The sequence below is a fragment of the Octodon degus genome, unplaced genomic scaffold, assembly GCF_000260255.1.
Source record: "Octodon degus isolate 3935 unplaced genomic scaffold, OctDeg1.0 scaffold00055, whole genome shotgun sequence".
Taxonomy (NCBI): domain Eukaryota; kingdom Metazoa; phylum Chordata; class Mammalia; order Rodentia; family Octodontidae; genus Octodon; species Octodon degus.
In genome coordinates this window covers 3,112,243-3,127,660 of record NW_004524631.1, presented here as the reverse complement: position 1 = coordinate 3,127,660, position 15,418 = coordinate 3,112,243, and the positions used below count along the sequence as shown (strand labels likewise).

Sequence of the window (15,418 nt, the reverse complement as noted above, 5' to 3'; positions counted from 1 at the left end):
TGGTAAATGTTAATGGTCTTAGTAAACATTTTTTCTTATAATTTCAAATTTTAGTTTTTTAAAGATGTTTTACTTAATCTCTGTTTAAATATAAAAAAATAAGTAGATTTTTAATTTTATTTTTGAGAGTAAGGAAGGCAATCATTTTATATTTTCCTATCATATAAATTTGCTAACAGTAAAATATCTTTTATCACAAAATACTTACTCATTATGGTGTCCCAGGATGGACTAAAGATGACAACAATCAAATGAAGTGAACTGAACTGTCTAATCTTGAAAACACAGTCTTTAGTAGTCAGTTTATACCTGGAAGCTTACAAAACATGAAGCATTTCTACTGTAATAATTTGTACACTTAAGTATTAAATTTTGTCAGAAGCAATTAGTAGTTTAAAATAGTGTATGATTTGGATCACTGCCTTTGAAAAGGGGAGCAAAGTAGAAAATGATGCATTATTTTGAACCTTGTTTGAATTTTAAGAAGCAGTTACAAGAAGAGTGAAAATGGGTAATGTTAATTAAAAAAGAGGATCATGGATTTTAAAAAATTGTAATAATCATGGACTTAAGCAAAACTCTTTGGAGTGCAAAAGTTTTAAGTTACACATGTACTATGCAGGGGAAATGAGGTATTTGAGAAGTGTGCAGACAACCTGTATAGATTTAATGCTCATCATGTTTTTCAGAAAGTAGTTCTTGGTATGTGAAAGTATCTTACAGCTAGGCACTAGTCTTTATTTCTGTTGTGTTCTAAGAGGTTAAGAGAGTTTCCCAGCATCACATAGCAGTTAAGCATCAGAAACAACATCAAACACAGGTAATCTGACTCCATATCCAGTATTCTGTTCATCACAGCTCTGGACCCAGGTGGGCACCTAAGGACTAGCTAGATTTATGGGTCTGCTTTGTTTGGAGTTGCTTGAGATGATGGAAGGCACTTGAGAACTTACTAGTACTCTGGAATAGAGCCAGTCTAGTCCATGGAACAGGAGCCTGGACCCTAATAGGGCATCTCACTCGAGACCTGATATACCAGAATGTGTGTTTTAACAAGATTGCTGTACAATTTTTATGTACCTTAAATATGAAAAAGCAATAGTGTAAAATTTTCCAGATGTGCAGATAGGGCACCTAGATTATATCACAGTCTCTCCACAGATTAACTGTGACATTTTAAATTATTTAGCTTTTTAAAGCACTAGTGTTTTTATCTGTAAAATGGGAGTGATAATTATATTTACCTTAGAGTTTTTCCCCATAATTATATTAATGCAAATCTTTGGAGCCCCAAAGTCTACAAAATGCATACTGTGGTCATAATCAAACCCAGGGTTATGCAATGTAACAGCCCAAGCCCTCGGAGAATTTGGTGAACTCTTAATTTGTTGATTAGGTTGCACAAGAAATACCTGTGTTAGAATCCATTTAAATTAAGCTTTCTGGGATATCCACATTTTTATGCCCTAGAGATTTGCTACAGAATTATTCTCAGCAGAGCAATTATAGGTGAGGCTGCCCCATAATGAGATATCTTTGCTACTTCATTAAATAAACCCCCTTGAATGGGCTCCAAAATGGACCTGCTTCATACCAAATTCCATTACACTGGAAGTAATCTTATAAGAAGCCCCTGGTGCGGGTTCAATAGTCTTGGATACCTAATGTTTACCATAAAGGGAATGTGTTCTAGAACAATAATTCTACAAAGTTGATTCTCAGAGCTGTGTTTTAGCAATTCAAGGGGAAATGAAAATTAAGGATAGCTTAGTAAGCTTTCTATAAAATTAAAATGTAATTTATTTTTAAAACCTTATTTATTATGAAAGTATAACCTTTTCCTTTTTTCCCAATTTTCTGTGTTAAACTGCTCTGTATCTTATGGAATAATGATGGTAAATAGCAATTTTTATGTTTTTGCACAATATAAATGAAATATCAATCCGCTTTCCCTAACACACATTTTTTAAGAAAGAAATTTTTAGGTCCTTGAAGTCCCAAAATTCTGAAACATTGTTATTGGAATGGCTGTTTTAAAGGAAATTCATTCCTATGAAAATACTATTGGAGATAGAAGAGCACTAGAGGCCAAATGATAAAGTATTAGATGGAGGATACACATGTTAATCAGCTTTTTGGCAATATGATATGGTATCCTAGATAACAAACTTATGAAGAGAAAATGTTTCTTTTGGCACCCAGTCTTGAAGGCTCTAACCCATGACTGCCAGCTCCTTTGTTATGGGACTGTGAATAGAGACACTATTACAATGGTCTTGTGGGCTGGAGCAACTTTCTTCTTACATCATGAACCAAGGACCAAAAGGGAAAGATATCTGGGTGGGGAATTCCTCAGTCTTCCTCAAGGCATGGCCCAATGACCTAAAATACCTTCCACTAGTCTTCACCTCTAGCATTTCCCAAAAGCACCACCCAAGGGATCAATCTTTTAACACACAGGCCTTTAGGAGATATTCAAGATCCAAAATATAGTATTTTGGTTGTTCAGTGTGGGACAGAGCAGAGATATTTTTCAAACTGAAATATATACAAGGCTGACTAGAGTCTGTTGGATGTAGATTCTAATTCTGTAGACCACGAATGGCCTGGGTCACACTGTATTATCAACCAAGTCATGGTGGTGAGGCTGGTAGTTATGATATGAGGCTACCTGGGTTCAGGTCTTGCACTTCTAGGTGTGGGTCTTTGAGTAAGTTATATGACCTGTCTGTCCTTTATCTTCATTAGCAATGAAATAAAAATTGTAGGCTTGTTGTGACAATAAAACCAAATAATGAACATAAATGTTTTCTGAATGGAAACCATAATACCTGGCACAAAGAAAGAGCTCTCTAGCATGAGTTATTACTTTAACTTTACAGATCAGTGACTACAGCACCAAGATATTAAAAAGATTAGCACCTCAAGGAATTCATTCCTGTATAATGAAATAAGAATTGAAAGTTCCAGTTGGAAAGGGCTAAGCCTTGCTCTGTTTTTTTTGACAGCTTGAATAGAATTGTTCGAAGCTGTGAGTTTTCAAGGGTGTGTATAGATCTGTTCTAATTAAAAAAATAGAAGATTTAATTACTAAACTTCCATGACTAGAGTTGAAATGGTGGTATCCGTCTAGGTTGTACGGTACAAGTGTAGAAAATCTTTGATAATTCATTTTCCACAGAAGTTACAAGAAATGTCTGATTACTACACTGCTTGACCATTAAATTCTCTTAGAAGTCTTTATACTTATTATTTTTCTATTCATGAAAGTATATCTGGAATTTGTGTTAATTAATATTTCCTTAAATTTCATGGATAGCTAAATAATTTATTGAACAGTAGTGCATATTGTCTAGTATACAAATATGAGTCTAATCTTGTACTCTCCCTTGAATAACTCCTACTATTTTTATAGTTAGTGGCTTTGGGCAGTCATCTTTAAAAACTTACAAAGAAATAACATTCAGGCATAAAATTAGTGAATTTGTATTTTTATCTTCAGTTTATTCCTTTTCTGTCAATGATTTGACTTCTGATCTGAATACAAATGCAGGAAAAAATAATGATTGATTAGATAAAACTTGAGAACAACTGATATGTTGGTTATAGACCTAAGGAATGATATAATTAACTATTCAGCTTTATATGGTATAATAATTTATTTTATGCAGCATATTTAAATAAATGCCAGCTATTTCCTGAAATCTTGAAAGACAAATATTGACTGATTGTGGAAGTTAACTGTCTTCTGAATCATTGCATACCATTTTATCTTAATTGTTACGAAGTCTTATTATAAATTTACCTATCTCTTTTGAATATTTTGTCAAGAGCAGAAAGAAGCTAACATATAAAAAGGGTTTATTGGATGTGTTAGAAATTATCATGTCAATTAGTAAATATTTACATATCTCCAAGTCTTTTTTCTGGTTCTGACTTTTCTATTTAATTTTTCTGCTCTTACCTTAACTCTATCTAGTCTTCTCCATACTCTTACAGCTGATGGTGTTGCCCACATTTGACAAGCATTTTATATACTGCAAAACACCTCCCAAATAATAAATACTCCACGAGAGAGATATTATTCAATATCCATTCTCTCTGCCCTTAGTATCAGAACTTCTGAGTGTCAGGGCTGTCTGAAAAGCTGTATTTCTTAGTCCGCTTTAAAGTTATGTGTGACTACATATCCAACTCTGGTCCATAGAAAGAAATGGAAATTGTGGGTGCAACTTCTATGAAGTATGCTTTGACAATCTGTGTCTCTCCTTCCTCTTTTTCTCTTTTGGCTGCAATGCTATGACTCCCAGGAGCAGCCATCTTGGGTCCTGAGTTCACAGCAACTCTTTAAGAAACAAAATGTAGCCAGGGCCCCTGGTGCTAATACTGTACCGGCCTTGGACTACATACATCTATGAGAGAGAGACATAAACTTCTAGATTATTTCAGGCACTTACATTTTGCGATTTCTGCCTCTCATTTGCTGCTAAATCTAACACTAATTTGTATATGCTTAAGTATTTGTGGGTGTATCTATCCTTCAGATCTCATTCTCATTATGTCTTGTGTCTCTCATTTATCTTTCCTACTCAAAGCTGTTTTAGGACATGAGGAAAAGAGGCAGACACATTAAACAATACACATCAACATCAGAAAGTATTATTAGAACAAGAAGAGTTAAAAAGAAGCTATTCTTTTCTATTCTCAGTAGCTTTGGTTTATTAAAAGACATTCTAGGTAAAATTTCAAAGTTAACTCCCAAGATAATTAGATAAAGCTGGGCCAGATGTCTAAGCTAAGTTTTGGTCTCAAAATAATTACCTTTGTTAATTACCAGTAATTATTGTCAGCATCCAACACTTTTCCAAAAATCCAGGGAGGAAGAAGAAAGAGGGGATTGAAGGGTGGGGGGAGACAGAGAGAGACAGAGACAGACAGAGAGAGAAACAGAGGCATCCTGAATTTTATTGAAAAGTGCATATTTTCTTTCAGTTAGTGCAAATATCTTTTGCTTCTACCTAATCTTAATTTGGATATTTTATAACATCATTTCTTGTTTTTTCTTTTCTCAATGCTAAAATAATGATTTTTCTCTGTCTTTCAAATTATACTGATGACTCTCTTCTATTGGCCAAAAGAATCAGCTAAAAATGGCCCTGGCAGAAATGCATGAATGTGTGGGTGTAGTCATGCTGTCTCTCCTTAGCATCATCTCCTTGGCCAGAGACTGCTGGACGCTATCTCTTAGGACAGTAGAAAGATTTCTCAGAGGCTGGCGGATAGCTCAGATTTCTCGGCACTTATTTCAACATTTAGAAGATTACTTAGTGAATTACATTTCTCTTATGTGTATAGATAACACTTTAGAACAGAAATGTTTCTAGATGCATCTATTTATATGCTACCTCATAACTTCGTAACTATTCAGGCATCCCTTTGTTTCTTTTCCAATATTTAGGGGCAGCATTACTAGTATTTCCCATTAACAAATCACTATAGATTTAGTCATTTTAACTTGCAAATAACAATGAAGAAGTACTTTAATAAGCCTCCACTATAGCATGTCGCATTGACACCTGACTCTCCTTTGCCCCCCTCCATTGTGTATCAATCACCCCTTTAACGCACCTTTGTTTAAATGTTTACTATTAGAGGAGGGGAACCATGCCTTTATTAATTTTTTAATATCTCCAATGCTTAGTAGGTAAAATGTGTTTTAGTAATTGATGAAATACACAGCTACCAATACTGCTAGGCTACTGGGACTTCTAGTCACACATCTTAGTTCTTCTGTATAGGTTCAGTGTGTGAGGGGTGGGTACTTTTTTCATGACTTATTTTGTGTTTTAGGGTGATTCATAAGTTTATTTTAGTTTGCAAGTTATTCTAATAAATTCTATTGACAAACTGCATGTAGATGCAAAAATAATTATGCATAAGGCTCACTAGAACAAAAAGGAAAGTAAAGTTTTATGGTAAAGTAAAATGGTGCTATTTTATTGTAGTAAATATCATGTACAAAGGATTAGCCCTTGCTAAAAATGTGAGGATGGTTGTTCACTCATGTAGGAGACATACCAAAAGGGAACAGTTCATATGCTCATTAACTACATTTTTTTCTAGAGCATCTATGGTTTACTTAACAATGTTGCACTAAAATTTTATGGCTTTATATACAGGTGTACAGTCAAATTGCAAAACCAACTGCATATATATATATATATATATATATATATATATATATTGCCATTCACTGTTGGGTTTATTGACAGAGAAAAAGCAAGAGGTATACTTTTAGGACTCTTTCTGTATGTCAAGTGAATGCAAGGGTATTAATTTGCAGGCATAGCTTATTTATTTTATGTATGTTAATTTTGATACTAAATGTTTTCACCTTATGATCACTGTTTATTATGACATAATCAGGACCACTCAGTGTAACTGCAACTTTCCATTTCATGGCTTCTTGTCACCAATCTATATTTTCTTTAATCCCATACCTCAAGTGCTGTCCTAAACTGTCCAGCGGCCACTGCATATTTCTTTTGCCTGTAGCAAGAACTGGCATCCTTTAAGGTTACCTGAAGCCACTTGTCAATCTGAGGCTGAGAAGTGGAATTAGATCCACTCAAAGGGTCCACTATTTCCACAGCTGGGCAGGTTGGCTGAGTCCCAGGAGACAGGAAGGACTCCACAAATTCATACTTCACGTCCTCTTCATCAATGTAGACCAACTTCATTTCCACGTCCATTATGTTCTTTAAAAGGACGTGAGGAAGAGGCATGGTGCTTAACTGACTATCAACTTCCATTATCTTTGCCTCCTTCTTTACTGGTTTTTCTTCACCTTCTGCTTTCCGTTTAAAAGCCACTTTCTCTAAATCATTGTTTTGTTTCTCTTTGATGCTTTTTGCCATTTTTATTCTTTCAGGTGTGAGTGCTACTTGTTTGTCTCCACACTTTTTCTTCATCTCTGGTGGCACTTCCAGGGTGGTAGGAGAATTTGCTAAGGTGGACATTTTCTTGCTTGTTTTTATTTTTGGAATAAGCTTGTCATGACAGACTCTCTTCACTGAATTCTCCAAATTTTTATTGCTTCCTGACTCCATGACCCGTCAAAAAACTCCTGGAGAGGTGAAAAAAGGGAAAATGATTAAAGCAATACTTTGAAATTCTAGTGATTTGTTCTACAGCCAATTTCTTTTGAAATATTGTTTTATTCATTACAAGTATTTATCACCTTGAAATAAAACTGTATTTAAATGAACTAACTGTTTAATTGGGGAAGTATATGTTTTAATCTCAAAACTGACCAAGATAAATATTTATCCAAAACATATCTAGGCAGTGCTTTAAAAAATAATTTTCAGCTGCACAGCATTGAATGAACATTTCTATGACACACCCAAAGTCACTGAGCAGGAAAATCTTGTACATAGCCATGGAGAACAAAAAAACAACTTCTCTAAAGTCCATCTCTATATTAATTTCCTCAGAAAGGCAGGTGGTCTAGAACTCATTATAAACTACACTGCTAACCTGCATAATAGACTTGGAAGGCTAAAGAAATCACAGCTGCTTCTTCAAAAGCTTCCAGAAATGTGAACACAATGTTTCCTCAATTTGTTTCTTTCATTAATAATGAAAACCTCAAGTTTAAATGGTTTTAAAGACAAGTGCTTTTTTTTTTTTAGAATAGATTTTAAAGTAGAACATGACTTTCATCCTCTCAGTAATATGGTGATACATAATCATCTTGAGTTTTAGTGCTAATATTTTTGTAAGAGTTATCATAGCTACCATGTATTATATGAAGATGAGGTGCTTTCCTAAAGTACTATTGTTACAAATATATGCCTTTTGATTCAGAAGTTTCTACATGCATACTCATTTGTTTCAAAATATTAAATGTGCAGAGATCTAATGATTATTTAGCATAGTTGTTCCTTTTCTTTCTTTTTTTAAGAGAGAGAGAGTTCATACCTTTCATGTACTAATCTGGAAATGATTTTGAAATAAAAGTCCACATTTTGAGAAGAAACCAAGGGACTGAGAAGTTGAGTTTCTTAACCAAGATCACATTGTTGGAGACGTGCAAAAGCTGCCCATTCAGATTGCTTTTTGCCCCCTGCTACTGCTCCTCACTGCTCTTCTGGGATAGGTCCCCATAACATGTTGCTCTTCAGGATAGATAAGAATAGATTCAGATCAGACAACAGATATGAAATTATCTGTTTTTCATAGAACAGAAAATAGTAAGAAAGAATGGTGAAATATAATAATAAGATAACAGATAAAAACCAGCATTTTTGTTTATTTTTATTTGCAAGGATAATTTGAGTGGCTTCTTACACTTTATTCTTTTGTAATTATTGTTGATTAGTTTCACTTCTTTGCTTGAAATAAACAAGTATATCTGTAGAAAAGAGTTAAAGTGCACTGAACTGTGACCCAGTAGATCTCTAAAGAAAGTCAAGTTAAGCAAAGAAAGAAACCAACCTTCACCAGGAGCCCTAAACTTTGAAGTACTTTCTCCCTCCCCATCATGGTCCATGTGTGTTTTCAGAAAGAGGTTAAGATGAGATATGGACATATCAAAGAAACTATTGTGATAGTCTATAGAAACATCAGATTCTGTTAATTCCAACAACTGTTATCTAGAAATTAATTTGTTGAATTATATAATAGAATAATTATTTCCCCAGTTATGTATACAGAAATATTAGAGTCATATTTCTATGAAGTGATGACAGAAAAATATTTTTTTTGGACCAGAACCTCCCACCTCCCACCTCCCACCTCCCAACTCCAGCCAGCAGCAAGGCCTGGCATGTAGGTTGACACAAGGGTCCTGCTGCCCTCTGGTACCTCCCTTCAGCACATGGTCAGGCCTGATGTGGAGCCCTGCAGTGGAACTCCCAGCAGAGAGGCTATGGGCAAGACACGGCCAGATAATCCAGGAGCAGAACAGCTTCCAGTGGGGAAGAGTGCGTTCACTTCCATGGGTTACAACAGGAATAAGCTAAGCACAACAGCCAGACCCAAGCCAGGCCAAGCTGGTCAAGTTCAAACTTGGTAGATCCAGACCTGGTAAGCTGAGACAGACTGCTAGACCCAGATCTATGAGAGCATTCTCTTTTTTTTTCTTGATTGAGAGGGAGGGCAACAGGTAACTGGGGTAAAAGTCTGCCTGGAAGTCTCCAAGGACATCAAGGGGAGGTGATCAGACAGATCTTAGGGGAACTAATTTAAATACAAATTCCCAATTTTACATCTGCTTAGCTATACAGTCATAATATTAGATCTTATGATCTAAGATACAAAACTATTAATAACAAAAAGTTGTTAAACGTTACTACCCATTATTAGTAATTGCTAATAGTATTGCTAATTAGTATTAGTGTTACTAATTGTAGTACTGTAAATACAAAGCTGAACCTGCCTTAACCACATAATCTCCTTTGGGTAATAATATCAGTAGGAGCTAAGGTAACTACTACACAAGAGCTCTACACCAAAGGTCAGAGGACAGTGCTACACAAAATCACAAAGAGAAGGAGCAAAATGCAGTCTTGGGACCCGAGCCCACCCAGAGCAAATTCAGGAGAAAATAGCACTGAAGAGATTGGAAGCCACAGTCCAGAAGTCTGAAATAATTGCATCTGAACTAAAGAAACAACTGCACCAAGGTATAGAGGAAATCAGAGCAGAAATAATTTCTGAAGTAAGAAAAGAAATGATAACTATAATGAAAGAATTACTAAATGCTTCTAAAGTAAACACTAAAAAATAGAGAATAAAAAATGATGGAATCCTTCAATGAGCAATATAGGAAAAAAACAGAATGCATGAAACAGATTCAAAGAGATATACTGGAAATTAAAATCTCAATCACAAGCTATTTGAAAGAAAATGAAAATAGACTTTCAGATCTTGAAGACACTACTGCAGCTAGTAAAAATGTAAGAAGAGATCTCTTAAAAACAAGTGGGATGCAGGAAAAAATAATTCAGCATCTTCAAGATGATGCAAAGATGAGCAATGTGAGACTAATGGGCATCAATGAGGAAGAAAGTGTCAATGCAAACAATATAAAAATAATATGGGCAGAAGTAATAGCAGAAAACTTTCCAAATATGGGGAAACAATCTGACATTCAGATGAGTGAAACAAATAGAGCTCCAAATAACATCAACCCAATTAAAACCATAATGAGACATGGAATAATCAAGATCCCAGAAATTCAGCACTAAAACAGTACAGTGAAAGCTGCTAGAGAAAAGAAACAGATCACATTTAAAGGAAAACCCATCAGAAAAACATCATATTTCACGAACCATCAAGTTAAGAAGAGCATGAAGCAAAGTACTTCAAGTCCTTCAAGAAGGAAAATTCCAACATAGACTGATATACCCTGCAAAACTCTCTTTTAAGTTTAATAGGGAAGTGAAATATTTCCATGACAAGAACAACTAAAGAATTTCATGACAACAAAGCCAACCCTACATAGACTACTAAAAGATATTCTAGAGAGGGATCAAAATGACCACAAGTCCACGAATTAGAAGGAAAAGAATCCACCAAATAGGACACACATTTAAATACAGCAGAAAAATAGGTAACTAAACAGCAGGAAAACAACATGTCAAACACAAGTCAATCCATCACAATTACAATGATCAATGTAAATGGACTCAACTCATCAATTAAAAGAAATAGACTGGCAGAGTGGATTAGAAAGCAAAATCCAACAATATGCAGCATACAAGAAACACACTTAACCTATAGAGAAATTCACAGGTTAAAAGTCAAAGGATGGAAAACAATATTACATACCCCAGGACCTCAGAAAAAAATGAGGGTAGTAATCCTGTTTGCAGACAATCTGAACTTCAAACCAAGAGTGATAAAATAAAATAAAGAAGGCCACTACATAGTGGTTAGGGGAAAAATAGAAAATGAAGAGATAATAGTGATAAATATGTATGCATTAAACACAGGAGCATCCAACTATGTAAGACATTTTTTTTTTCTTTTTCTTTTTCTTTTGTCAGAAACGGATATTGAACTCAGACCCTTGTGCTTGCCAGGGAAGCACTTGTTCTACTGAGCCCTCTCCTCTGCCTGTTCTTCAAAACACTAAATAAAATTGATAAGCAGTTAGCTAACCTCATGAAAAAAGGAAATAAAAATACACAAATTCAAGCAAAAAGAAATGAAAATGGTGAAATTACTACAGATCCTATGGAAATTCAGAAGATCATCAATAACTACTTTAAAAATCTTTACTGTCACAGAATTGTGTATATAGAGAAATGGATAGATTTTTAGAAAGGTACAAATTTCCAAAACTGAATCAAGAAGATGTAAGAACTCTCAATAACCCAATATCAACCAATGAAATTAAAAATGTAATAAAAAACTTACTGACAAAGAAAAGTCCTGGTCCTAATGCATTCACAGATGAAATCTACAAGAAATTTACAGAAGATATAATTCAAATACTCCCAAACTCTTCAATGACTATGAAAAGGAGCATTACTCCCAAAGTCATTCCTATGCCAGGCAGGTATCATACTGATATCAAAACCAGAGAAAGATTCAACAAAAAAAATAGAACTACAGGCCAATCTCCTTCAAGAACATAGATGCAAATATCCTCAATAAAATCCTAGCAAATAGAATGCAGCAAATCATTGAGAAGATTATACACCATGACCAGGTAGGATTCATCAGGGATGCAAGGATGGTTCAACATATGCAAATCCATAAATATAACACACTATATCAATACAGTCAAATCCAAAAACCACATGGTCATCTCAATTGATGCGGAAAAGGGTTTTGACAAGTTCAACACTCATCAAAGTCCTACAGAAAATTGGAATAGATAGCCTCTACCTCAATCTGATAAATGCCATATATAACAATCCAACTGCTAACATAATTATAAGTGGAGAAAAACTGATATCTTTAACTCTCAGATCATGCACAAGACAAAGATGTCCTCTATTACCACTCTTACTCACTATAGTTCTGGAACCATTAGCTAGAGCCATTAGACAAGGGAGAAAAATAAAAAGAATAAGATTAGGTAAAGAAGAAGTTAAACTATCATTATTTGCAGATGACATGATGCTCTACTTGGAAGACTGGAAAATCTGCCCTGAGAAGCTCCTAGAATTAATACACAAATTCAGTAACATAGCAAGATACAAAGTTAATTCCCAAATGTCATTAGCATTTCTCTAAACACATAAAAAACAGAATGAGAGAGAAATTAGCAAAACAATACCCTTTACAGTAGCACTGTGAAAAATGAAATACTTAGGAACTAAAGAGGTAAAAGATCTATTCAATGAAAAAAACAGTGCTCTGAATAAAGAAATCACAGAGGATTTTAGAAAATGGAAACATATTCCCTGCTCCTTGGATAGGAAGAACCAACACTATGAAGATGGCCATAGTCACAGTGAAATTTGCATTATACAGATTTAATGCATGCTTTATCAAAATATCATCAACATACCTTACAGACCTAGAGAAATCACTCCTAAAATTTATTTGGAACCAGACAAGACCTAGAATAGCAAAGACAGTCCTGGTAAATAAAGCAAAGCAGGAGGTATTACAATCCCTGACTTGAAATTATACTACAAAGCTACTGTGATAAAATCACCATTGTATTGGCAAAAAAATAGACCAGAAGATAAATGCAACAGATTAGAAAATGCAGATACAACTACAAACACAGTCATCTATCTTATGTTTGACAAAGGAGCCAAACATATTCACTGGAAGAAAGATAGCCTCTTTAACAAGTGGTGCTGGAAAAATTGGCTCTCTACATGCCGAAAACTAAAACTTGACCCAGGTCTATCACCATGCAGTAAGCTAAAATCAAAATGTATTAAAGATCTAAACATTAAAACAGAATACTATATCTCCTGAAAGAGAAATTAGGTGGAAATCTTGAAGACATAGGGGTAGGTAAACACTTCATGAACAAAAATCAAACTGCACTGGAATTACTTGAAACAATTAACAACTGGGACCTCCTATTATTGAAAAGTTTCTGCACATCAAAAGAAATTACCAAAAGAGTGTAAAGACAACTCACAAATTTGGAAAAAAAATCTTAACTAATGAGCACTCAGACAAGGGTCTTCTATCTAGTATTTATAAAGAAATAAAAAAAAATAGGGTCACAAAATTTAAAGACCTAATCCAAAAATGGGCATCTGAGATAAACACACACTTTTCAGAGGAAGAAATGCAAGAGGCAAACAAATACATGAAAAAATGCTCCATATCACTAGCCATTCAAGAAATGCAAATTAAGACAACATTGAGATACCATCTCACCCCAGAAAAAAATGGCTCTCATAAAGAAATCAACCAACAAAAATTTGGAGAGGCTCCCGAAAAAAGGAACCCTTTTCCACTGCTGGTGGGAATGTAGACTGGTGCAACCATTATGGAAATCAGTGTGATGACTCCTTAAAACACTAAGACTGGAAATATCATTCAATCCAGCTATCTCCCTGTTTGGAATTTTCCTAAATGAACTGAGAACATCATATCATAGTAACCTATGTGAGCCTATGTTTATAGCAGCACAATTTGTGATAGCTAAACCTTGGAAACAACCAAAATGCCCATCACCTGAGGAATGGATATAAAAGATGCAGGGTTTTTATACAATGGAGTATTACTCAACAATAAAGAAAAATGGACTCGAAGCCTTCACAGGTAAGTGGATGCAACTTGAACCTATACTCATAAGTGAAATAAACCAGACCCACATGTGTAAATATTGTATTGTCTCCCTAATATAAGAACTCAAAAGAAGAAATAAAAATGAAAGGTATAACACAGAGGGAAAGAGAACGTAAGGATTAAATAACGAAGAGGGAGAAAATAGAAAAGACAGGAAATATGGCAGGGGCAAAGCCACACATTCATATAAACAAGATAGTGAAGGCAGTGGTCCTAAAAATTTCTATCAGGTTTTTGAAAATAGTGGTTAATGGGTGCAATTCTCATCCTGACTAACTATTTCTGATATCTGTGAACTGAGCAACTATAGTGAGGATAGCAATGTGTACTACTAAAACCATGCTTGAAACACTTGCCACTTTGGTCGTCTGAATGCATACTGCTTCTAAAATCAAATTACTATTAAAATCAATTATTGCTATACTCTCTTTAAAGTAAGTGATTGTAAATAAAAGGTAATAAAAGAAAGCAGAAGACACAAAAAATGTCATATAACTGTCTTGCTACAATGTTGTATATGGTCTGATTTCTAAATTTCTGTGTAATAAATGTGTCATTGTTTTTTCACATTATATAGGGATTTAAATTGTGGAATATCCATGGTTTTTGGAAAATAGCAGTTCCATTTTATGTCTAAGGCATTTGATATTCAGACAGATAGTGATGTTAAGCTCAACTCCCTTTGTTACAGTGTAATGATATCATTAAGCTTCTCTTCTGGATGTTTCACAACTAAAGTTGGCAGACCAAAAATTAGAGAAATAGTTGGGCTAAAATGATAGCCAATATTTTGGCCCCAGTCCTTCAAGGTCAGTGAGGACTCAGGACATAAGAGAATGTGTGCTGTGACACCCTGTAATGCAGTGGTGTCCCAAGTTTTTCTGATCAAGGAGATTATGGGACCACAGAGGGAAGTGATTGACAATGTATAGCGTGATTAGGGAGAGTCACCTAGAGTGAAAAATTTCTCTCAAGCTTTCACGGAGAGCAAATTGGTCATGCAATAGCTGTGACTCATCAGATGGCTAACACTGACAAAAGATCTGCAAGGTGCTGTACAGTCCCAGGGTAAAATGTGAGGGTATTTGACTGACCATGTTAGATACCAAAGTTACATTTTTAGTTATATAGGTCTTGCTTTAACTTGGTCTTAACCATCAAGCAGAAAAGTATAAGAGGTATAAAAGTAATACCATATTAATATGCTGAGCTATAAAAGGCTCTATTCAACAACTTTGGAAAATTGCCAATTGTACTGATAACTCACTACTTTTATGGATTATTGGACTCTATTGGGTTGTTTTCTTGAGTTCAAGTGCCTACAATGTTTAGACTGGCCTCAAGTATGAAAACGTTCTTTAAAGACTTCTCTAAATACAGCTTCTCTAGCAGCAGTGGAACACCCATCTCTGATAAAGCAAAATAAAAAAGGGGGATATGTTGGGACCTATGAAACTAGAAAATCGATCAAATGTGTGTAGGTGGGTCTAGGCCTCAGTCCCTAAAGCAAACAAGTTCCCTCACTCCGGAGATAAACATCATGTCTGGTTAAGGTCAGCTATTAGTCACTAGGCAACCTAGTTTTATGTGTTACTAACTTTCCAAAAATATAAATAAATGACTGTTTTGTTGTAAAAAA

At 34.8% G+C, this 15,418-nt stretch overlaps 1 protein-coding gene across 1 annotated transcript in view; it reads right to left on the bottom strand.

Annotated features, from left to right (window-relative positions):
* Positions 1-15,418, bottom strand: part of Spata16 (spermatogenesis associated 16) — a 308,782-nt gene that overhangs the window by 267,417 nt on the left and 25,947 nt on the right. The window contains exon 2 of the mRNA XM_004633441.2: positions 6,501-7,126. Coding sequence (XP_004633498.1) covers positions 6,501-7,109 — 609 coding nt within the window. The 5' untranslated portion in view covers positions 7,110-7,126. The remainder of the gene's footprint in view (positions 1-6,500; positions 7,127-15,418) is intronic.